The sequence below is a fragment of the Calidris pugnax genome, unplaced genomic scaffold, assembly GCF_001431845.1.
Source record: "Calidris pugnax isolate Ruff unplaced genomic scaffold, ASM143184v1 scaffold124, whole genome shotgun sequence".
NCBI classification, from domain to species: domain Eukaryota; kingdom Metazoa; phylum Chordata; class Aves; order Charadriiformes; family Scolopacidae; genus Calidris; species Calidris pugnax.
The window spans coordinates 367302-392106 of record NW_015090914.1 but is presented as its reverse complement, the minus strand read 5'-3'; the positions used below and the strand labels follow the sequence as shown (position 1 = coordinate 392106).

Here is a 24805-nt window from a genome sequence, read left to right as displayed (position 1 = left end):
TCACCAAATTTGTTAGGCCCCATTTGCCCTTAGTGAAGCCATGCTGGCTGTCACCAGTCACTTCCTTATTTTCAGTGTGCCTTAGCATAGTTTCCAGGAGGATCTGCTCCATGATCTTGCCAGGCACAGAGGTGAGACTGACCGGCCTGTAGTTCCCCAGGTCTTCCTTTTTTCCCTTTTTGAAAATGGGGCTTGTTTCCCCTTTTCCAGTCAGTGCAAACTTCACCAGGCTGCCACAACTTCTCAAATATAATGGAAAGTGGCTTAGGACACTTGGATGGATTTCATCAGGTCCCACGGACTTATGCAACTTCAGGTTCCTTAGATGGTCTCGAACCTAATCTTCTCCTACAGTGGGCAGTTTTTCCTTCTCATAGACCCTGTTTTTGCTTTCTGCAACTTGGGTGCTGTGGTTAGAGCCCTTGCTGGTGAAGACCGAGGCAAAAAAGTCATTCAGTACCTCAACCTCCTCCATATCCTGGGTGACCAGGTCTCCTCTTTCCTTCCAGGAAGGCCCACATCTTCCCTAGTCTTGCCTTTATCCGTGACGTTATCTACGGAAGTTTTTCTTGTTGTCCTTGATGTCCCTGGCCAGATTTAATTCTGTCTGGGCTTTAGCTTGCCTGATCTGGTTCTTGGTCACTTGGACTCTCTATATTTCATCCAGCCTACCCATTCTTGCTTCCACTGCTTGCAGGCCCCTTTTTTGCTTTTGAGTTTGTCAAGGAGCTCCTTGTTCATCCATGCAGGCCTCCTGGCTTTTTTGCCTGACTTCTTCTTTCTTGGGATGCATTGCTCCTGGGCTTGGAGGTGATCCTTGAATACCAACCAGCTGTCTTGGGCCCCTCTGCCGTCCAGTACTTTTTCCCATGTTACCCTGCCAAGGAGGTCCCTCAAGAGGCCAAAGTCTGCTGTCCTGAAGTTCAGGGTAGTGAGATTGCTGCACACCCTCCTTGCTGCCCTAAGGATCTTGAATTCTACCATCTTGTCATCTCTGCAACCGAGGCTGCCCTTGAGCCTGACACTCCCCACCAACCCCTCCTTGTTGATAAGGACAAGGAGCAGCATGGCTCCTTTCCTCCTTGGCTCCTCTACCATTTGAAGAAGAAAGTTGTCATCGACACATTCCAAGAACTTCCTGGATTTCTTATGCTCCGCTGTGCTGTCCCTCTAACAGATACTGGGGTAGTTGAAGTGCCCCATGAGGATCAGGGTTGGTGAATGCGATGCTGCTTCTATCTGTCTATAGAGCGCCTCATCCACCGTGTCACCCTGGTTGGGTGGTCTGTAGCAGACCTCTACTGTAACATCACCTGCCCCTGTACTCCCTTTAGTCCTCACCCATAAGCTCTCCATGGGGTCTTCATCTGTCCCCAGGTGGAGCTTCAGGCACTCCACCTGTTCATTGACATAGAAGACAACACCCCCTCCTCATCTACCCAGCCTGTCCTTCCTGAAGAGTCTGTATCCCTCTATTCCAAGCCATCCCACCACATCTGTGTGATGCCAATAAGATCATAGCCCTGGAGGCATGCGTACATCTCTAACTCCTCTTGCTTGTTCCCCATTCTACATGCACTTGTGTGAAGGCACTTCAGCTGTGTGCCCAATGGAGCTGACTTACTGGCTGGAGTGGTTGCATTTCCTTCATGCTGCTCTTCAGGTGGCCTTCCTTAGAGGTGTTTTATCTGTGACTCCCCAGTTCCTATTGCCTCAGGAGCCCCTGGCTCGTCCCTGTAAGACTTCATGTATGCTGCAGGGTACCCAGGACATCTCAGAGCACCAGGATGAGGGCCTTTGCTAGTGACCCTTTCCACAGATCTTGGAGCATCATCCCTTGGCTTGTGAAGAGCTAGCTGGATAATGTCCCCCTCCACCAACAAGCTTAGTTTAAAGCTCAGTCAATGAGCCCCGCTAGTTCACGAGCTAACACTGTCTTCCCTGCTTTGAGAAAGATGAACCCAATCCAACACCAGCAAGGCTGGTGCTGTGTAGGTCATCCCATTGTCAAAAAACCCAAAATTGTGGTGGTGACACCAGCCACGGAGCCAGGCATTTACAGACTGTACACATCTGTTTCTTTCAGAGTCCCTGCCTATAACCAGGAGAAAGAAGAAACATAACCTGCACACCAGATTCCACATTTCCAATGCCCTGAAGTCTCTTTTGGGCTATGTGTTGCCACCTTGTCGCCACTTATGTGAAAGAGCAATCATGGATAGTAGTCCCAGGGCTGAATCAGACTGGTGAGTTTCCTAGTGATGTCCCTGACCCAGGCCCCACAGAGGCAGCAGACTTCCCTAAGAAGAGGGTCAGCTGGTCCTGGCAACTCTTCTGGTGAAGTTGAACCATCTTATACGGGAATATGTAACATATAGGAATATATTGGATGACTGACTTTAGAGGGTACACCAATACTTGGCCAGAAAAAAATCTGTTAAAGAGACTGCCACCTCTCTGCTGCTGCACAGAGACGCACACCCTCTCCCATAGCACACAGAGACCAAGAAAGGGACAAGGAAACAGGCCACAATCCTTTGACGGGCAGTGTGTTGAAGGGAAGGTGATCTTCTGCATAATGACTAAATAAAATGTTAAAATGCAATACCATGGAAAATGAGACATAGGCTGGAGAACACTAGTAACCTCAAACAATATCCCAAATCTGTTTCTCAGTGGTTCTATCTCTAGTGCCCATCTGGAAGACATACACATATTTATCTCATACATTTCAACAACACAAATCTTGGAAACCTGCTAAGAAAGGTCTTATTGGATCTATATTTACACAGATTCAGTGACACCGTTACCCACGTATGAGGGATGGTAATACTTTTCATCCAAAAGGCGAGAAAAGTAGCTAACAACAAAGGAAGTAAAATACTTCTTGTCAAGTAGCCCAAAGAGCTGGATGAATCTCATAAAGACAGATTACTCTGAATAAATTTACCTCAATAAATTTACCTCAGTAGTGAGGTTTCTCTCTCTTGGCCATCACAGTATAAATGATGGTATTTTAATAGCATAACAAAAGCTTTGAAAGTAATACATAAATATTAGAAATGAAATCGAAGAATGTGTCTCCTTTACCAGAGTTTATTTTTATTTTCTTCGTAGTTGACAAAAAATCACTTTTTCAAAACCACTGTGTTATAAGAATAAAATTCTGTTACTTGCATTTGTTAAAAGAACATTCAAAAAGAGCAAATTATAATATGGACTATAGAAAAATAGGTATTGATAATGTATTCAGTCCTAGTTAGCATTTTTGCAGACAGCCACAGAAAAAAACCCAGGAAACATATGAGTCAGCTTGGTAACACATCCTGCTGATATTACATACATCATTGAATCAGGGAGGACTCTGGTTAAAGACTCAATCCTCTTTGAAGGTGTGACTCAGGGAAGTGATCTCCACGTTTCGTTCAGGATTAGCCTGACCTACTTTTACACTGCATTGGAGGGACCAGGAGCACACAACTGGCTGCTTGCCCTAGGTGAGGGACAGCAGTCAACAGCTGGAGGGGCTCAACTGCTTATGATGATCTGGCCACAAATACAAATAACCTTTACTTGTCTAAAAAAGCAACCGATTGATCTAGTTCTGCTGAACCTTTTTTTTTGTTTCAGTCATCTATAGCTCTCAGTGCCTCTCTGGGCTCAGAACGCATCGTAATGTACTCACCATCATCTGCTGAATGTGAAAAATTTCAGCTCCAGTGGCTGACAGGCGGTTTGGAAATGAAATTTCAAGAAATGCTCGAGGAAGAGTGCTTGGTCCAGCATTGTAAACCTGTAAAAATCAAAAAAAATGCATGTAAGTGTATAAAAAATAAATAAAAATAAGGTAACATATATGACTGCTCATAAATGGGAAACTCTGTAGAATCAGAGCTGGGAGCATAGAATGATAGAATCGTCTAGGTTGGAAGGGACCTTAAAGATCATCTAGTCCAACCATCAACCTAACTCTGACAAAAAAATAAATAAGAAATAAGAAATAAAAATTACTAAACCATATTCCTGAGGACCATGTCAACCCGTCCTTTGAACACCTCCAGGGATGGTGCCTCAACCACTTCCCTGGGCAGCCTATTCCAATGCTGGATGACCCTTTCTGTGAGGAAATGTTTCCTAATCTCCAATCTAAACCTCCCCTGGCACAACTTGAGGCCATTTCCCCTTGTCCTATCTCCTGTGACTTGGGAGACGAGACGAACCCCCGCCTCTCTACACCTCCCCTTCAGGTAGTTGTAGAGCGCGATAAGGTCTCTCCTCAGCCTCCTCTTCTAAAAAAAATTAAAATACTCCTCTTCTTGAAAAAAAAAATACTATGCAAGTTTTCCAGTGTATTCAGACTAAGGCTTCTTTTTTAAGTACCAGGATAAAGTCAAAGGTTTAGCTTATCTAACAGTCTTTAGGCACAGATCATTGATCAGGTGAAAAGCAGTTTTGCAGGACAATTACCAGTCATCAATACAAATAGCATGAGACTTCTACCTTATATCCAGAGACACTGCTAGTGCTCTTTGAGTGTTTTGGTAACTCTCAGTTAACATTCTCATTTCCATATGGTAACCACTGCATTATGTTCTGCATATGTTTTCTTTCTGGAGCAGAAGCCAAAGTAATGATGATTATGACTACTGGACTGCAGGTCTGCTGAGTGAGTTGCCAGAAAATGTATGTGAACAACTTCCATCCAAGTTCTGGGGTTTCCAGTTAAATGAAACTCTTAGTGGAAAACATTGGCTTTCTATCAAACTCCCCACAAATTTAAAACAAAAACTCAAAGAATTTCCAGTCAACTACTGAAACATATTCAGTGAAAATTCCAAAATTTGTGGGGTTTTGCTGAAAAGAAGCAATCCGTGGAAAAATTTCAATGAAAATAAATTTTCATGTCTATGTACTTTTTTTTTTTTAATTAGAAAAGTATTTCCTGGCTATTTCTAACGCCACATATATAAGTGTCTATAGTAAAAACATTAAGCCCATTAGAATATTCATCCACACTGAGACAGTACTGTCAAAAGATGTTGCAATCAGTTGTTAATTGTGTAAAGTTAAAATATTAGATCCAATGGGTTTTCATTCTTCAAACACTGTTTATATTTGAAGAAATGCCTGACTGATAAAGAAAATTAGTTCACAATACCAAATCCTTACAAAAACCCTGAGGCTCCAGGCAGGGGGAGAAATCCCGCTACAATGGAGCGTGATAAATGCTGAATGAAATACAGACATAATGTTACACATTCTTAAAAAAACTGATTATTCCACTGAGATCAGATAGCAATTAATGCAGAAAATATATTTTCATTGTACATATTATTACCCCCCCAAAATGACGCATAGATCTGTTTCCTTATTAACATTGGACACAGTATAGATTTTCACATATAAAAACCTCTATGAAGCCCTGTAATTTTGTGAATCAACTGGTTTTTCTTGGTTAAGAAACTATTACTTTTCTCCATCTGGAGAAGTTTAATAAATGGCAGGCAAATCAGTAAAAACAATTAAGCAAACAGTGATAAAAACCATGTTTTGCCCATTATGAAATTCTACCCTTTGTCTCTGACACACATAGTTATTAGGTTTACCATATTACTGGAGAGCACATCTGTCAGTTGTTACAGTATAATTTTCTACTTCTATATGGAAAAAAAATAAGATTGCAACTTGCAAGTGTGTACTTGAGAGACAAGAGGATGGGGCAGGTCAAATGATGTCTCTGCCAGCATTTAGGTTCCCTCTCCCCTTGCCTGTTATTAAAAATATTTATCTAGTTAAAGCATGAGTATATCTCTTCTTTATCTGTTTTTAACCAATAACTGCATATGGGGAGATAGGGAAGGGGGAAGACCTGTAAGCCCTCAAGAATGAAATCAGAATCACAAGAATTAATAGCCATGTTCATAAAAGTTTTAATGTCATGAAATCCTGCTTTCATTCCTTTTCAGTAAATAGCTAAAGGCACTGGATGACAGTGGGGGCTTAATTGCTCTGGACCTCAGTCTGTCCACAGAGGCAGATGCATTATTCATTGTGAGCTGAGTGGCATTCATGCCTAGGAGAAAAGAAATGGGAAAATAGGCAAAAGACTGTTTTTCACAATAAATGATTCACTGAATTTCACTGAATTTCACTGAATTTCTAGAGTTGGAAGGGACCATAGAGATCATCTAGTCCAACTCCCCTGCTGAAGCAGGATTGCCCAGAGCTAGAGCATGTTACTCAGTTACCCCACCTCTGCGTGATTTATCATTCCCTAGTTCCATCTAGTGGTCAAAAAGGATTTGAAGTGCTTGTAATAGATACAGTCAGGGCAGCGAGACAAGTTCATTTTGGCTACATCACAAGAGTTTGTTATAATAAATCATCCATATGCTTTGCCTCATCAGGAACCCACCTAACTGCCGTGTGAACTGTAATCTATAGACGATACTTGAATAAAGCTGAGATGCAATCAGACATTTAATGAAACCTTCTCACACCTCTCTTGTTAGTGTTACAGTTTTTTCCGTGTGCTGTGCTCTTATCAGTCTGCTATAAACATTTTCATGTCGGGGGCAGTTAGCAAGTCTGGATCCCGTGCACGGGTGTATGTTTGTTCTCACGGACAAAGGCTTACCAGCTCCTCTATTCAGTGTCCACACCACTAAAAAGAATCACTCCTCTCTTTTGAACCCACAACCACAACGAAGATGTGGCACTTGAGTAGCTGGAGCTCTATACTCAACACGTGATGAAAGAAAATAGAAACAAGTGGTAGCAGCTTCATTCCTATGGAAGTTAGATGCCCTATTTGCAATTCCTGCCATACTAGATTCAGATAAGGAAATATGCCATCCCTGCACTCTGTAAATATGGCATCCAATCAAGAATGCATTGCACAGAATATTGTGACTCAGACACATGCACCAAAGCCCACACTTTGAATAATAGACATACAAAGCCAGAATGTGCTGTCAAGCAGGTAATTTGTCAAAATAAGGATGAGTTTTACCTGCAGTGTGAAGTTGAGAGACTGGAAAAGGCAGTCATGGTTTTCCAATTGAATGAAGTTGGATGTTTCCACAGAATCACCGTAGAAAAATGAAGTAGGGAAGACTTCTCTGAAAGATCAGGACATAGATTTAGTAAGCTGTGTTTGTCACCAAAATTAAATATATTTGTGGCAAACCAAATCATACCCCTTGCTTTCTGGTCATGTGAAATGCTACAGGACCCTTTTACATTAATCTATTATTTGTGATTTGATTTCCTCTTGACAACACTAGACTACAAAAGCAGCATCTCAACTGACCCAGGTTAACATCCCATCATTGAAACAGACTTCTTTGGATTACTTATCTCTTTTTCTCCTTTCCCATCACAAAACCTCTTCTTCAGGGCCCCCTGCCACAGATGATTTGTGTAATACAGGAAATCATTGCACTACCAAGTTAACCTGAAGAAACAGTTACTAATAGGAATACTTTCAGTTACATATTCACTAAAGTAACATTCTAGTTTTACCTACTATTTACGGAGCATTGCAGGAATGAACACTTCATTAATTATCTCCACTACCTTTACGATTAGCAGATGATTAAAGTGGGGATATAACTTGCTTTCAACTACAGGGGCATAGGCCAAGTCTCCTCAACTGCTCTTACCATCTGATTACACAGTAAAATGCAGTAGGGTTTTATCAGAAAAGACTTGGAAGCACAGCACAGTACCTGGAAATCCTGCGGGACTAGGAGTGCTTTAAGCATCTTTTGTGCCCCCTAATCTCAGGCTGCTCCACTGGCTGGAAATGGTCCCAGAGTAACTTCAGAAAAACCTTGGTGAAGGACTGCCTAAAACTCTGCCTCCTTTTCAGGCTGTCCTTTTGGGTCAGAGTTTTTTGAGACAGGATTTTAAGCCTGTTTAGGTACATTTCCTTTTCTCCTGCCTGCCTCCTATGCCAGGCATTGCTAGGGGAAACAGCGAGAGACGGATTTACTCCTCCCATTTACGGCGTTGTGCCAGAAGACTCCTCCCAAACATGGTACAAGCCCTTCTGGGCTATTTATGACCGGGGATGAGGTTTGCTCTCATAGACTCAAATGCAGGATTGCTAATAAAAATAAGCTTTAACAAAAACACTGTCCAAAAAAGAGTATTGCTAATATTACCACGTGTGGGAATGCTGTGCCCTCCAATAAACCCAACTTTTCTACGGTAGTTGGACATTTATGTGAACTTGAATTAACTAAGCCTTGTCTATGGGAAAGAAAAAAATAATCACATAGTCAGTTGGGTGTGGCTTCAGAGACCTTGTGCTTCAAAACAGTACATTCTGAAGACAAAAAGTCCAATTTTATCTTTTTTTTTTTTTTTGGCATGCAGTATTCTGCAGGTCACAAACAGAGGTAAAGAAATAGGTGAAAGCATTCATATCTGTAAAGCTGTAAAAAAATCAATCTGTATTAAAGCATCAAGAAGCAAGGGATACAGAGTTAAATTTCTGCACAATCTGTAAGAATGAAAGCATTCAAAAATTTCAAGAACATGCTACTGAGACTGTTCTCAATATAGAGGAGATTTTTGTCCTTGCTAGTCATCTCATGAGGTCTGACAGTGCTCTTCACTTCTCTGAGCATTCTGACTACTGTGGCAGTAATTAAGGGATTTTATTTCTATGCAACACGAGGGGAAATCAGCTTGGTGTTGCAAAACCCAGACTGGTCCGTGAATCTGAGTTTACCCAGCTTTTCAGCCAAATTACATGTCAGCACAGGTAACTTTGTTCCTACACATTTAGCACACTGGTTAAGGGAACCTTTTCCTATTGATGCCAACCTGCAGTGGTCATTTAGACAATACATTTTCCCCGGAGGTTGCCATAAATGGTGGCTAAACCAGACACTGATCTCTTGAGGACACTGCTGATAATATTTGCTTCCCTTGAGTTTAGGAATGAATGTCAACTTTCTCAGTCTACATGGATGTTAATTCACATCCACTGACCAAGTCCCCCAGTTTCAACTCGAGCACTGCCTAAACTAGAGGACAGTCTGTTGAGAATGACCCCAAATCTTTCATTCTAGACGTAAGCTTGTAATGCAGAAGTGGAAGGGAAGACCCCTGAATACAAAGGTAAGAACTCGCACGTGTGCAGGCCTGGGGAAAGGAGAACAGCCATGTGTTATACAAGTACTTCGGTCAAAGGGTGAGCATGATCCTCAGTTGGTATTCGAACACCTCACAGACTGGGGAGCAGAGGGAGTGGGAGAGCGAACAGAAGCCAATTCTGATTGTGAAATTAAACAGAAAGGCAAACAGCTAGACTCCACTAAGCTCCTTAAAAATCCCAGAACATTTGACCCTAACCTTTGGCCTGGTGATTCTCAACCATACCCTAAAAGACATGTGGAACAAGATGTGACTTACTTGTTCTCTTTTTATTTTATTTTAAGGTTTATCATATCTACAGAGTCACAAGAATTCAAATATGATCACCAAAATACCTACTTTACATGTGATGGTAACTAATTAGTGCTAGCTAGAAAGGAGTGAGAAAGAGATACAGTGCTGGAATGAATGGCATGACAAATAAAATTCCCAGATAATGAGTGAGGTTTTCTGTATTTCCAGTGCCTGGGAAACAGGGAAAAAGCAACAGTCTGGCTACATGTAAACAAAGAGAAGAATTCAGTTTTTCACTGGAAGAGACTCAGATGTCAGTTGTTATTGTTAGGTTTATTTTTATTTTTGGTGTCATTTGCTGACTGGTACTTACCCATTGATAGATGAGTCCACTTCATGCATCAGGGGCACTGACAAGGTTAGAGTATTATCGTGCAGGGAGTCAGTGCGTTCTAGGTTTCCACTGTGCCAGAAAGGAAAAATAAACATGCTGTAAATCGACAGCCTTTGCAATGTATCCCACAGTTCCACAGCTACCATCTCTCCGCCTTCTACCATGAGTCTCTCCATCTGAGTGATGTCAGTGCTCCCTCAGAAGCCTCTTACATTTGCTCTTCCCACCTTGGAGAAGGCACACACATAAAGCATGTGTTTTGCAGCTGTGTAGTGCAGAACTACAGCAGCCATCACCGGGGAGAGAAACCAGGACATTGAGACTCCAGTGCAAGGGCTCGCTTCTCCCAGCCTGACTGTGGGTCAGTTTGGGAGGGATACACACACTTGACTCAGTTAATGACATTGTGCTTTCATTGTACCTGCACCACACCCCAGCACCAATTTAGTGCCACCACAAACAGCTTTTTGGGTGAGACAATTGTACAGAACTGGCCATAACCTCTCAGCAGTTCCACCACCCCTGCCTGGATTTTATTGCCAAAATGACAGCACTTCTACTTTACATTTCCAAAGGCATTTGCTTCAACTGGTCAAAAGTAGAAGGAAGAAAGAGAAAACTAAGCAGTCATCTCTCATTTGAGTCAATTTATTTCAGTGTGAACACTTCTGTATGAAGTCTGGGAAAGGGTCCTGAAATGCATGCCCAACACACAAACTTGTATTTATTCTAATTCTGATGGCGCGTCTGCTTGGTGGGTGACAACTCGGAAAAACAATCTAGAAAGCTATGTTACATTTATTTCCCATTTCTTCAGCAGTACTGGATGTACTCACAAATAAAACTAGCAAAACAAAATAAATGACCCTATTCATTTAAGGACAGTATCACTGAGGCAAGAGCAGGCAGTAACATCCCAAGTGATACCATGCAGATGATGAGTTGCTCAGATTACAAAACCAGAGTGTGCTAGCTACCTACATGCATATATACAGCTCAGCTTTCTGGAACTGACACACTGGCCATGTCGGCTCATAACATGGTGGCCCAGATGGAAGAACCCCCAAACTTTCAGTCCCAAGAAAAAAAAAAAAATTAATAAAAACTTCTCCTCTGAATAGACTCAAAAAAGAGTCCAAAATAGAGACATTTCTCATCCAACATAAATACCAAGACGCCATGGTGGCAAGCAGAATAAGGAAGTAGAATTCCATACAGGGTTCATGGGTATGTGCTTCTCTATTTCAAATGGAGCAAAGGTACTGTCAGAAAAGGTAAGTATAGCTCAGTGAAGCTAGCTCTAGAAAAAATAGTTCGCTCCAGGAGGCAGAGAAGAGGGTTTGCGTTTTTTTAAACAAAAAACCCAATAAATAGTAAATGTAATATAAAGTTTAGTCCTTTCTCCAATTGATGTCTCCCGCTACTGAACCAATCCCTTGTTACAGATGCTACTACCAAATTTGCAGCTTCAAGAGACAGGCTTAAGTAGCCACTTGAAGGGCAATACTTACTTTCCCCTGACAGCATGGCACAGCTTCTCTGCGTCTAGCCATTTCTGCCAGACTAGCTCCAGTTTTGTGTGGAAATAACCTCCCCACTCATTACTGTCTGGCCACAGCACAGACACTTCCATCCCATTTCCTTATCACTGGCTTTATCCCAGGGCTCCCTGCAACTCTTGTGGTAGAAAGATTTTATTACACTTATTTGACAGAGAGGGAATTGAATAATTTTCCCAAAGTCACAGAGAAAATGACGGTAATCAGCACTGGGACTTGCACTGTTGTCTTTGGAAGTTCAGCTGAATCCTTCAAAACACAACTGTCCTCCCACCCATCCTTCTGAAACAAGAAACCTTTTCGTAACCCCTCTGAGCATTCATACTATGTGTACAAACCACTGCTTATTTCTTTGCTCCATCTAAAGGCACTGACTAACCCTTCTCACTGGTAGGGCACAAAAACCTGAGGAGTGAGGTTACAGAGGAAAGCCCTGTACTATCCAAGGTTGGGAAATGAGCAGTACAATCTGGAAAACACTGGCTGGGCAAATTTAAAGCAGTGCTGACCCACCTTTGCACCAGCTGGCATTCACCTAGCAGATACCGATGCTTCTCCCTGATCTAGAAGCATCACGGGGTCAGCTGAACACACAATGAACTCCTCACAGGGAATAAAACTTCTCTAAAGTGCAAGACATGGTCTTGCCCCTCTGATGAGCAGTCTCACTTTCAGAGTTTCATACCAGCCCCACGTGCTGCAGGATCTTGTTCCCAGCTACAGCTGTTCCTGCAGGGGAGGACTACGCCTTAGGAGAGCAGTCACCCAGCAACTGCTACATCTCATCTCTCATCTCCAGCTGGTGGGTAAGGAATTTTGACACAGGAGGGCATGAAGTTGGTAGCAGGAACCAGTCACGCACTCCGCATGTCAGAAGAGCAGTTCCTGGCCCGGGTAAATGCAGCTGTACGACTGGCAGTTCCAACACACGCCTGGGCAGTGCCCGTGACTGCATCACCCACAGAGTCTGCTTCTTTGTGGGACATCCTCTCAGAAGGCACAGAGCACGCGTGTAACCTTTTATTTTGCACGAGATAAAATCCCTATGCATGCATACTTGGCATCACCATTCCTCCAATGCTTGCTCCAAGTGCCCCTGGGAAAGTGCCCTATTCAGCTGTTTCACTCAGTCTGTCATAGCTTGCTAAAGATCCAGAGGGGGGAAAAAATAGACATGCAACTTTGGAAACTGTCAGTGAGGCCCTTCACCATCTGATGAAAGCATTTCTCTTTTTTGGTTTGCATCCAAGCACGCTTGTTTCATTCAAATGCTGGAACAAATGGGTCTGCCTGGTGCTGATCGTCCACTGCAGCTGAGCTGAGCTCGATACAGCGCTCAAAGGGATGGGCACGGAAACACACGGGCCTTCTGACTGACAGAACACAAAATGCTCCTTCAAAATTGCAATTGTCTGGCAAAGAAAGCCTAAGTATGATCCTACCTGGTTTTTCAGTAAGCCGTATCATATAGTTCCTCTATCAAAATACAAGCAAATAAATAGCCCCGGTAATTTAACCTCATTTACAACACATGCACGTGCCTACAACTAATGTCACTTAACTGTCAGACATGCGCAATGCACACTTCATGCAACAAAGAATATTCAAGCCATCAAGACAAAAAAGGTTCCCTTACCTTTGGGCAGTGACGAGGAAAGTAAGGGTTTGCTCCTGCCCAGACAAATGGCTTGTGTCAAAGATCACACTGAAGTCATACTATGCAAAGAAAAAGCAGGATTTAGAGGCATTGTATATTGTTTCAAAATACATTTTTTCTGAAACTTCACATGTATTTAAGTGGCCTACTTGTACAAAAGTAGGGTATCACACATTTTAGAGAGCTTCCTCTACTGTAGAGGAGCTTGTAGCAATACTGTCTATGGTCAAATACTGGACAGTCCAATTTTCCCTTCATTGGGAAAAGGCCTTTAATACAATTGCCATTCAAAGATACTTCTTGAGGAAATCATCTGCCAGAGAAAGACTCTTCCAGTACAAGGGGATCACTACCTGAAACAACCTCAGCACCAATCTATACATTACTTGCTGGTGAAGAGATCTTTTAGGGATATAAAGATTGTGCCATAAGCCCGCAGAGAGTTAGAGCACCACAAGCTAAAGCAGCATTCAGGGCACTCATTGTAATGGATAAAATCAGGTGCTAATTGTGAAAAGAGAATCTATCACTACATTGTACCACTACATTGGCTTTTCCGTGCAACATTTCTACCTAACTCCAAAACAATTTTTGGCTAACTGAAACAGTTTTGAAATTCGTGCTGATTTCAATGGCTTCCTGAAAATAACCTGAGGATAAACCAACTATGTCATTCTGAAGCAAAACACTAAAATTCTTACAGTCCAGATAACATATTTTGGATTTCTGTTTTCTATTCTATTTTAAATCTTTTTAAATGTTTTAAAAAAGCATGTCAATAAAACACATAAACTAAAAAAAAATCATATTGTATTAAAGGATATATCAAATCAAATAGAAAGGATTAGCTTTTGAAATTGAAATTTTCTGAAAAAATTTCAGAGCCATTTTGTTCAGGTCATCCTCAAGTTATATTCCTCATCTTCTCACCTTCCTGGGTTGGTCATTTGTACAGCTCAGTCTAGTGACAGAAAGAACCCAGATGGATTTCTAAACGTTATGAGGGAGTTTGTCTTCTACTACTAAACAAAATCCTCTTTAAAAGCTATCAGGAGACCATAATATGATAAAATCATTAAGAGATTTTCATTGTAATTGAAACAAATTCAGCTGTACTCCAGTGTGAAAGAAGACAAAACCAAAACCAGAATAAGGCAATATAAATAAGAGAGCCCTTTTCTAATTTTCTGCAGAGGAAATATTTAAGTTTTTCATAGATGCAATTCTTGTATAGTTTTTCAAGAGCACTGTATTGCAGTGCATAGAGTACTGCCACTGGCTCTCTTCCATGGGAAAGAGGACAGCGACCCTCCGTAACTGTGAGAGGCTTGGATACCTGGGTTGGAAAGCTACAGAAAGTATCAGTAACAGACATTGAACAGAGCAGTTGCCCTTCCAGCCACTCCTTGGAGACAAAGAGGTGAATGGACCATCACTCTGAATGCAAATATCACAACATAGATTACCCTAGATTTTGATCTCATGAAAGGAAATCCCACGCTGCACTTGAGGAAGTCTGACTCCAGCAACTCACAGGCAATGCCGAGCTCCTCCTGTAAGAAAATAAAAAAGACCATGAGATGACAGATATGGGAAGGAAAGGAGGATTACTAACCAATACCATTGTGAAGAAGCATTGTAGGAAACTAAACATTTCCCACCAGAGCACTGTTATTCCCAGAAAACTAACACTCATTGAATAAGGAGAAGTGCAGTGTTGCACTTCCTTACTCCACCTCAGTCGGACCAACACTGGGAAGAAGACAAGCATCAGAACATTGCTCCGAGAGGCGGATCATGGGGAAATACTGCACAACTAAACACATGAAAGTCACGGGATCAGCCCAAGTTCTTGGGTAACTCAGACCATCAGTTGTTCCCTCTGTTTATTAAAAGACAGCTTTCAAATGGTCCAGAATACAGGTGCCCCAAGGTAGTTTTTCCAGGTACCAGTATCATAAAGAGAGAATTGTGGTGGGAAACAGTGACCATGGTGTGGTTTCATGCCACACACAGATGCTGGAGAAAACATTAAACTGGTCCTGGTGTCATTCACTGCCCTGATCTCTTGCTATGGTCCACAGGACAAACCACAACGATATAGATACCAATCTTCTTTAGCGATACAATGGTAGCACAGATAAAGTAGGGGGATAAAGCTCTCCTTTTGTTAAACAATGACAGACTACGAACATTGTCAATAATACAAATGAAAAAGGTTAGAGCAGCCCTATCCTGCTTGATTGATGACTCCAGTAAAAAACCAAAAATGCTTCTATTGAATGGAAAGTGCCTGGCTCCAGGTTAGCATACCCTCTTCTCCAGATTATCAGAGAACAGTTTTGTGCTTTGTCACCGTGGACAACTTCATGCCACTAAATTTCAGGATTAGCATTCAATTCCAGAATCCGATATGCATTTTCAGCAATCACCTGCTATGTAGGCACCTTTGTGATCTTTGTGATTTGAGTCAGCACTCAAATCGTAGTCAAAGGATGTAGAAAATCGTTCAGAAGTACAAACGTAGATGTTTAGTTTCGACTGGGCTGAATACCTCCCTAGGCCCTGGTATTGACTAAGTCATCACTGGAGCTATGGTATTGATGTTATGCAGCTACAATACGAATGCCTAAATTTAGACATCTAAATCTAAAAATTAACTCTATTCTAGACATATAGCTGAGAATCTCTTAGCTACAGGACATATGATTTATTTGATCTCTTCTTGGTACCTACAGCCATTTCTGAAGGCCAGGCTCTGTGTTCTTATCCATATTTCCCAAATCACTTCAAACATGAGTTCTGCTTTAAATATGTACTTGAAATCAAGCATTTACACGAGTACCACTCTCCACTGGAACAAGCACATGTGGAAGTAGCTTACTGAACCATCGAGTCAGGCTGTAAGCATCTCCAGGAAATGCCTCTCTGCTTCTCTGACCTGAGCTTACTGAACCATCGAGTCAGGCTGTAAGCATCTCCAGGAAATGCCTCTCTGCTTCTCACATTCTGACCTAGCACAGCGTTAGAGCTCTACAGACATTACAATTATCTTAATTACAAGTCCGACATTATTCAGATTCTTGATCTTTTAACTGCTTCCTGTGACATCTGAAAGACAAGGTCTTCTTTATCTTCAAAACCATGGTTCAAATCGGGGCACACATTCATAGAAAACTATAGCCCTAATGTTACCTTTCTTATCTGGGACAATATTTCATTGGTTTCATATGAAAAGAAAATAACACAAAGAGAAAATCCATGCATGCTTAGGGATGCCTGATGGCATGATATGACTCCAGTACTACCCAAATGCCAGAACAGCAGCCTCCAAATTCAGCTTCTTTGTGAATTTGTTTCCCTTGCAATCTTCAGTAGGCTTCTATTTTCAGAAATACAAAAGATGGTACTGCCCAGCAAATCAAATATTTCAGTCATACAAAGCTGCTGTCCTCATATGCTGTGTCAGATTTTCTTCTCCATTTAACACAAAACAGCAGAGCAAGTGCTTCATGGTGAAGCATCCCCTTCACTTGCCTTTTCCTCTTGGCAATCTGGGCGGTTCTCCAGTTTTTTGTGAGTGATCAAGTGAACACAAACTCTAAGCAGCTGCGTAACCAAATGAAAAATTTCACAGCTGCTTCCTCTGGGAACACCCATGGTTCTGTGTTGTTCAAATGTCCCTCACTGGCTAACTGTGGCAACCTATGAACTCTCTTTCATCAGCTCCCAGCCTCTGTTCATTCAAGAGGGGTTTCTATTTACATAGCTGTCTGGTGGTGACAGTGACCAGACAGACCCGAGAGGCCGCCTCCTCTCCTCAAGGCCATATCACTTCAGAGATGTCAAAAAACATGATAGCAGAAAGTAGTCTTGGCTTGATAATGGAAAAAGTGCAGTTCTTCTTCATTTTGCAGCCCTGACAGCAGGCAGGCAGATGCCACTTGTTTTATAATGGCCTGTTACGGAAATGACCGCTAACATTGCGTTGGCTGGTTTTGCTGTTGTTGCTTGCAACAGGTTAATGGATACAGTAGGATTGACTTGAATAAAATGAGCTTCTGTTTTGTTAGCATATCATCCAGTTTAATGATCAATATTAATACAACTTTACTGAAGTTCAGATTGCACATTAGGAAAAGGTTCTTCACTGAGAGGGTGGTCGGTCACTGGGACAAGCTCCCCAGGGAAGTGGTCACAGCACCAAATCTGTTGGAGTCCAAGGAGCATCTGGATGATGCTCTTACTCATATGATTTAGGTAGTCCTGTGAAGAGCAGGGAGTTGGACTCAGTGGTCCTCGTGAGTTCCTTCCACCCTGAGATATTCTATGATTCTACTAATGCTTCAAAGTCAAACTGTTCAATACTAGGAAACTGTAGAAATAAGTTTGCCTGCACCATACTGGTTCAGCCTTCTGCACATTTCTAAAGGCTGCCCAGAAAACTTTTTCCATGGACCCCTTGCTTTGCTCTGTGATTTGGATGGAGAAGCTCAGCTAATGAGTAAACGTTTTGCTTTTCCTTCACTGCCTTCTTTCTGGTTTCAGGCTTTATTTACAGAGCACTGTTTTGGAAAGAGAGAAAAATTGTTTCTTCATAGAGTTTCCTATGGACTTCAGCTCTGCAACACATGGGCACTCTGTAAGTGATAAATAAATTCAATTTTCACACAATTGCAGCAAACTGAAGGGTTGGTGCTGTCTTATCTAGCAAACAGGGAACAGAAACAGCACAACTCAGGGATTCCAGAAATTTTGGATGCCGCTTCTCATCGATGTTAGGTAATGCTTCTCTATGACAATATAACACAGCTGAGAACCCAGTATATTGCATGAGTTTTCATAGCAGTTTCTAGTTTTCTTAGAAAACATAGCCAAAGGGGTTGAAAGTTTCCTTTCCAAAGAGACAGTGTGAAGCTTTATCTGGAAAATTTTGTTTTCTTTCTTAAACGTTTCACAGCATTTCATATTCTTAGGAGAGTCAATCAGATAAATAGCAAGCTAATTAGCCAAACAGCTGTACTATTACTGCATAATAAATGCAGACATGGGTATGAGAAACAAGAAGCTCAGGCTGACTCATAGTCTGTTTCTCAAAGTCCTTTATCACAGAAAGAAAAGTTCCTGATAACTGTAACATTAGCAATGAAACAGTCAAGTTCTAACTGCATTATAAAGGGCAGATGGAGAAACAACAACCTAAATTCTGCAGCGTAATGCTGTCAAACATAATCCATGGGGCATGTGATTGGGTGTACGAGCACAGGAGTAACAAAATGGCCTTAATTTTTGGACATATGTGTTTGAAGTGTAAATACTATGTAAATACTATGGTTTCAACTGACTTGTGCAGGAAGCTGGTAATGATCATGTTAATATAGGGTATAGCAGCAGCAAGCTGGGAATGTTATTTGCTAAATTTAAGACTTAAGAGGAGAAAATTCAGCAATGATCATGTTATTCCCTATCTCCCTGCTGCTTCAGATATTTGCCTGGTGCACCATGCAGTCTTCGCTGGGGACACCAGCTGTCTCCTTCATGGGCATTTGTGGCCCATACCTGCCTCAGGAGAAGTGGGCAGTTGCTGAACATGGGAGCTCGGAGTGTATCTGACTATAGGCTGACAATGTGGAATGTGTCCCAGAGCAATATCTCCTCATATTCTTGTTCCTAACCCACACACTATGTGCAGTCAAACCCTTACTGCCCAAAACAACTCAGATACCTAAGCAGAAGAAAGGGGCTCATAGAGTAATTTGCCTCAGACAGGTAGACAAGCTAGGTCAATCTGAATGCTTAAAACAATGTATTCAGCTTGGTCGAGAAAGCATTTCAACAAGAGTCAAGCATTTTAACCTCATGGATGGTGTGCTGGATTAGGGGATCATTACCATAACTAAAGAGCAATATCCTTTTGCTGGGTTCACCTACCTGATTATCTGGGGATATAACACATGGAACAATCCCAGATTTTGCTCTTTTCCTATCACAGAGATCATAACTGGACTGCAAGAGACCCATGTGTTTCCGAGGCCACATAAGGTAGGCTATCGCTAAGAAAATAGCTTGTCAGCACTAGAATAGGTCATACCAAATAAGTCTTTTACCGCATGTATTTTGGCATTTATAAAGTCTGTCTTCTCTTAATAGTATTTGATGGGCCCAATGTTCTCATAGTGCAAAGGTAGGACCGGTGCCAGCTGGAGCACAAGACTAGATTACTTTAGGTATGATCCTGGAAAAGGCCCCTTATTAGAACCAAAACCCTCTCAAAAGGCAGATGCCATTTGTTCCCACCTCCTCCTGAAACAAATATTTTTAGAAGCTTTCTTAAATTTTGTTTACTTTGACCTTGAAGGGTCCTATTCAACTTGGCTAACTGCCAAATGCAAGACTGAAGAAGAAAGAAAAGAGAATGCTTTAAGAAAACGGGAAGAGACAAATGCTGGTGGAAGAAAGGTTTCCTGGGCTCTGGATAAAACACAGTCACAGGTCACAGATTCTACCTCTGGGAAAAGTCTTCATGCTGTCATACAACAATGCAACATGTTGCTCCTAATTAAGCTCCCTCTTCCTCAATGCAGATGGCCAAAAATGGCCACCACATATGAAATGGCACAGCACAAAAAAAAGATATTGAAACTTCCTCAGCTTCACCTTGACTAACCATTTTCAAATCAGATTGCACATATTTTTTCCCAAGGCTGTCTCACATAGCTTGTACGTGATGACTTACTGATCAGCCAATACACCCTGAACCTTCTCTGCCTCACTTGTGTCCAGCTAAAAGCCTCCAGCCTTCCAGAGCCTCATCTGGCAGTTCATATAATCATATTCTCTTTTTACTTTTCCCACCCTTAGTGTCACTCATTTCTTTCCCAAAGGTAGAGCAATTCCTCTGAACCGATAAGGTCATCAGCACACTTCCTCAACTTGCTCCCAACCCTTCATCCCCACCCGAGTGGTTGCAAGCTCCTTGTCTCAAACATCTCCCTTCAGTAATCTCCCCCAGCTCGTTAACTCCCCTTCAACAATCTTCAGTACCAAACCTTTATCTATCTGACAACTCTTCTACCAAACGATGACTTATCAACAAAAGTAAACAAATATAAAAGCTTGTGTTATTTTGCACTCACCAGTGCTTTCACAAAGGTGTAAATTCAACTATCCTAATGCTCATTAACGGCCTGCCAGCTCTCTGCTTTTCTAAGAACATAAGCTACTAGTAGATAATACCTCTGAAATGTCAACAAGGACAGCTGTTATTTTTGAATAGATTAAAATCACCAATGAAAGGTACTAAAAACATCTTCCATTGCAGAATTGTTAAAACAATCTGTATTTTTTTAGAAGAAAACACCAACTCGTTAGAAAAAGCATTTACCAGCAGTTTCTATTTCTCTTTCCCTGGCTATATTCAATTTAAAGGGTTTTTGTTGATGTTTAGATGGAAAAAAGTCTCCCCTAGAAGTCCTGGCTACTAGTACATACGCCTTGGAACAGAAGAGCAAATGTCTTGGAAGCCTTGATAATATGTTGGCAGAACACTCCTGTTCTGAAGACGTTGAGAATTTATTTAACTCGTTCATTTTTTTGATGCTGCTGCATGTTTTCCAAAGGGTACAAAAGAAGAATGACAAGAGTGAATACTGAGGAACCCTGCACTTGTTGCCAGAGCACACATTCTTGTTATTGCTTTTCTTGTTCTGCAATGCCTGTCTGTGAACCATTACACTTGACACCACAGGGGACAGTATCCCCATCCGAGAAGTCCTAGAACAAATACACTAGAAAAATATAACAAAGGAGGGCTACTTGCACTGTCCTCTTCACGCTGTGCTAAGTCTCAAAAGTTAGATACTATGCAAAGTTAGATACTACTATATATTCTCCAGTATATACTTTACAACTACTCTCCCCATTAGTTATTTGGAAACGTGGGTTCTCTGACCTGCACCAAAGGTAGAGGCTTACATCAAACACATGGAAAAATACAGTTTGCTAAATTTGTACAACTCTTATTCTCATCATGGGCCCTAACTTAAAGCACATACTTATACCTCAGTAACTCCTATTTGTATTTTTTGGTGAACAGGGACACTTTCCCAAATGAGAGTTTAGATGAACATCTGGATATTCTGTTCCACCCAACAGGACAATTATATAGACCTGAACTGCATTTTAAGAGCTTCTTACTTTTGGGAGATATCGATGAACATATGTCTGTTCACAGCTGGTAATCTGCTTCCTACACACTTAGCTAGCAAAGCCAGGCAGCACAAACACCTCCCATGTCAGGAACCTCAAATAAAAGGCTCACTTCCTTCATGATGTTTGAGGAGGCTTCTTCAGATCACTCTTCGTAATCTTGTTCTAAGCCGTACAGTTGTACTATCAACAACTTTCCCCACTATGGTTTTCCCTCGGTTTTCGAGAGCGTAATTTTTATTTTCCTCCTACCCTTATCTCTCCCTGCCTCACAATCCTCTTAATGCCTTCATGAGGCCTCAAGGATATGAAGATTTGTCAACGAATGTGCCAATTCATTTAATAGCCATGCCCCAAGCATACTGATAGAGTTTCTTTCTAAAGCAACTGAGGTCACTGAAGAATGTGGGTCGCAGTTACCCACATGAACAGAGCAATTACAGAATCACAGAATCATATAATCTTAGTGGTTGGAAGGGACCTCCAAGATCATCGAGTCCAACCACATTAAAAAAAAACCAAACCAAAACAAAAAAACCCCCACAAAACACCAAACAAACAAACAAACAAAAAAACCCAACAAACCCCAAAACACCACCCACCAACTAAACCCCACACCCACAACCCCACACACAACACCCCACCACAAACCAATAATCTCGGGCACTAGAGCATGCCCTGAAGAGCCACGTGTACACGTTTCTTAAATACCTCCAGGGATGGTGACTCCACCACCTCCCTGGGCAGGCTGTTCCAGTGCCTGACCACTCTTTCAGTAAAGTAATTCTTCCTAATATCTAATCTGAATCTCCCTTGCCGCAACTTCAGACCATTAAGTTCAGACCAGAACTCCTGAAAGCTTGGAGATTTTTTTTCAAACTAAAAGATTGGCCCAGGCTGAGTTTCCCTATGACTGTGAGCAAGTGCAGCTCAGAGTAATTGAATCTTGGAGGCTCCTTCTTGTGCATATATCAGCTCTGTTTTTCTAACACAAAATTCCACAGACACCATGCTTTCTCAAAAATGGATCTTTGCTAGGTATTTTAAAACTGCCAGAACACAAAGAGGATCAGTGGTACTACTGACCAGGAACTCTTCCTGGCACTGTACAACAATTCAAGCAAAAATAATCTGAAGTGACTGAAATAGTGGGTCTGATCTACTTCAGATATCTCTTTAAAGTTGCTCTGATTACCATCCCTGCAAGCCCCTTGGGCCTCTGTTTTATTCACACAAGTAGCAGTCTGATGTCTGCTTTGCCTCTTTGTCAGCAGTCCTCTCTCTTTGCTGAGCAGACAGTTAGTATCTCCTTTGTGTTTCTGGGCTGGAATCTGCCGGGCACAGACCTTCCCCAACTCCTTTGGCTCCCAGCAAATGCCAAAGGCATCAGCAACTTGCTCAGCTTTGGAAATCTCAGTATCTATCTCACAAACTGAGCCAGCAGTTTTGGGGTTTGGTTTTCCTTTTTTTTTTCCTCATCTATTTCAGGAGCTACAAATGCACAAAGCAGTCAAACTCCTACTGCCATCACCATCTGGCTCCCAACACTGCACAAACTGGGGGTCAGACAGAGGAAGGTGCAAGGAAAGCTGCATATGGTGGTGGAATCCACTGCTTTCCTGGGGCTAGCATCCCAGGCAGTGGTGGTGGCACACAGTGGTGGCACTGGGCCACCTGGGAAGGCCACAGGGCCTCTCATGAGCTGGGAGTGTGCAACACAACCAGGGCTAAAAAAATAATAAATAAATCCTATTACCGATAGTAGGTTTGAAGATGGACTGCAGTGCTCCAGCACAGGTGGCCACAGCTTTAAAAGCTATTAAAGGTCCAGGAAAATATTTTGTGTACATTTCAGGGAGTTTCTGCTCTCAGAGCAAAAAACTCTTATTCGGTTTTTTGACATGTGGTTTACTTGGCAACTTCAAGCAAACATCTTGTGTTCAGAAACTCTTCTGCATGCACTTCTCCACTGGCCAAAGCAAAGAGTGTGGACAACGAATCACACATAAGAAGGACTAAGATGTTCATGATGGAAAGAAATTAAGATGGGTTTTACTCTTTTAACAGGACAGCTCTGCTGCCTGAGCTTTGCAGGTTTCTCCTGTTGCAAATAGTTTCCAAACATGGGTGGCATGCAAGTAACAATGTGAATAACATGAAGGACAGGTCAACGATAAATTAGCAGCAAGAGCAACTATAGCGTGAAATCTACGGTTAATCATTACCTTCTAAGAAAAATATTCAGAAAGGGAGATACAGACTCAATATGGACTTGTTCAGCTAGACATTGGCATGAAACTAGCATCTACCTAACCTCTTGAATGCATGGATTGAAGAATATTGAATATGCTATCAAACTATACAACAGAATAGAAAGATTTTGTGTGCATTGAAAAGGTCTGTTTTAAAGATGCCACAGGGACTTCAAGATTTCCTTTGCTCTTCAATGCACAGATATTTCCCTAACAAACCAAATCAGCAAATGTGAATGTCACACATCATAAATTCTGCGACTCTACAAACCGCTGTTCTGTCAGCGAAGACCCTCATCGTTCCAGTGCTTACACAAGCAAGAAAAGCCACATACCCGAGTGCTCTGATATCCATGCAACCAAATGTGCATATAAAGATCTAGGGGAGTGGGGCATCTGGATCTGCATTCTGATAATGAATCCATCCTCTGATTCATTATCAGAAAATAAGCTTCAAAGAAGGTTGGGGAACCTCAACAGTTGTTTCATTAAAATAACTAGGGGGAAAAAAAGTTTTCTTTGGCATTAGGGAGAGATTTCCTGTCCTATTCCATGATCTCACTAGTAAATGCTGTAGGCACACCCCACCCCCAAGGCCAGCAAGCCTGGCTTCAAATCTTGGATTTGCTGCTTATTTTGTGAAAACAACTATTTCTATATATTAATTAGAGCCTCCTGCCTCTTCCCTCTCCTCCCTGGATGGAACCTATTTATAGACCATGAGCTCACCGATCCCAGCAGACATAGCAAATCTTTGAGTAAAAAGGGAGAGACAAAAACTTTTCTACTTGCTGGATATTCCTAACATTCTTATTTTTTTTCTCTCTCTCTCATAAATGTTTATCTTAACTCATGGAAAGCTAGGGCAGCAGATCTTTTAAAGCACATCATCTCAGAAGCTGTAGAAGCAGCAAAAAATGTTAGCTCCGCTCACGTAAGTGATTAAGCCCTAAAACAAGTTTCAGAACCAGTCAACTAAACCAACCGTGGTTTTGCTTCTCCCATCTATTAAGGGACCTGCAGGGAAGGCAGTGAAGCCTAAAGGCAAAAGGGGGATTTGATGACACTCTGAGAAGTTTCACCTCCTTTGCTGCCACACTCTCATTTTTAAACCAATTATACTTAGACTCATAGAATCATAGAGTGGTTCGAGTTGGAAGGGACCTTAAGGATCACCTTGTTCCAACCCCCCTGCCCTGGGCAGGGACACCTCCCACTAAACCAGGTTGATCAAAGCCCCATCCAACCTGGCCTTGAACCCCTCCAGGGATTTGGCATCCACAACTTCTCTAGGCAACCTCCTCCAGTGCCTCACTGCCCTCACAGTAAAGAA

The 24805-nt window shown here is 41.9% G+C and overlaps 1 protein-coding gene across 1 annotated transcript in view; it reads right to left on the bottom strand.

Annotated features, from left to right (window-relative positions):
• Nucleotides 1-24805, bottom strand: part of ITGA9 (integrin alpha 9) — a 240150-nt gene that overhangs the window by 48714 nt on the left and 166631 nt on the right. Inside the window, exons 20-24 of the mRNA XM_014949431.1 lie at nucleotides 14479-14565; nucleotides 12992-13071; nucleotides 9776-9865; nucleotides 7013-7121; nucleotides 3686-3793 (exon numbers count right to left, since the gene is read on the bottom strand). Coding sequence (XP_014804917.1) covers nucleotides 3686-3793; nucleotides 7013-7121; nucleotides 9776-9865; nucleotides 12992-13071; nucleotides 14479-14565 — 474 coding nt within the window. The remainder of the gene's footprint in view (nucleotides 1-3685; nucleotides 3794-7012; nucleotides 7122-9775; nucleotides 9866-12991; nucleotides 13072-14478; nucleotides 14566-24805) is intronic.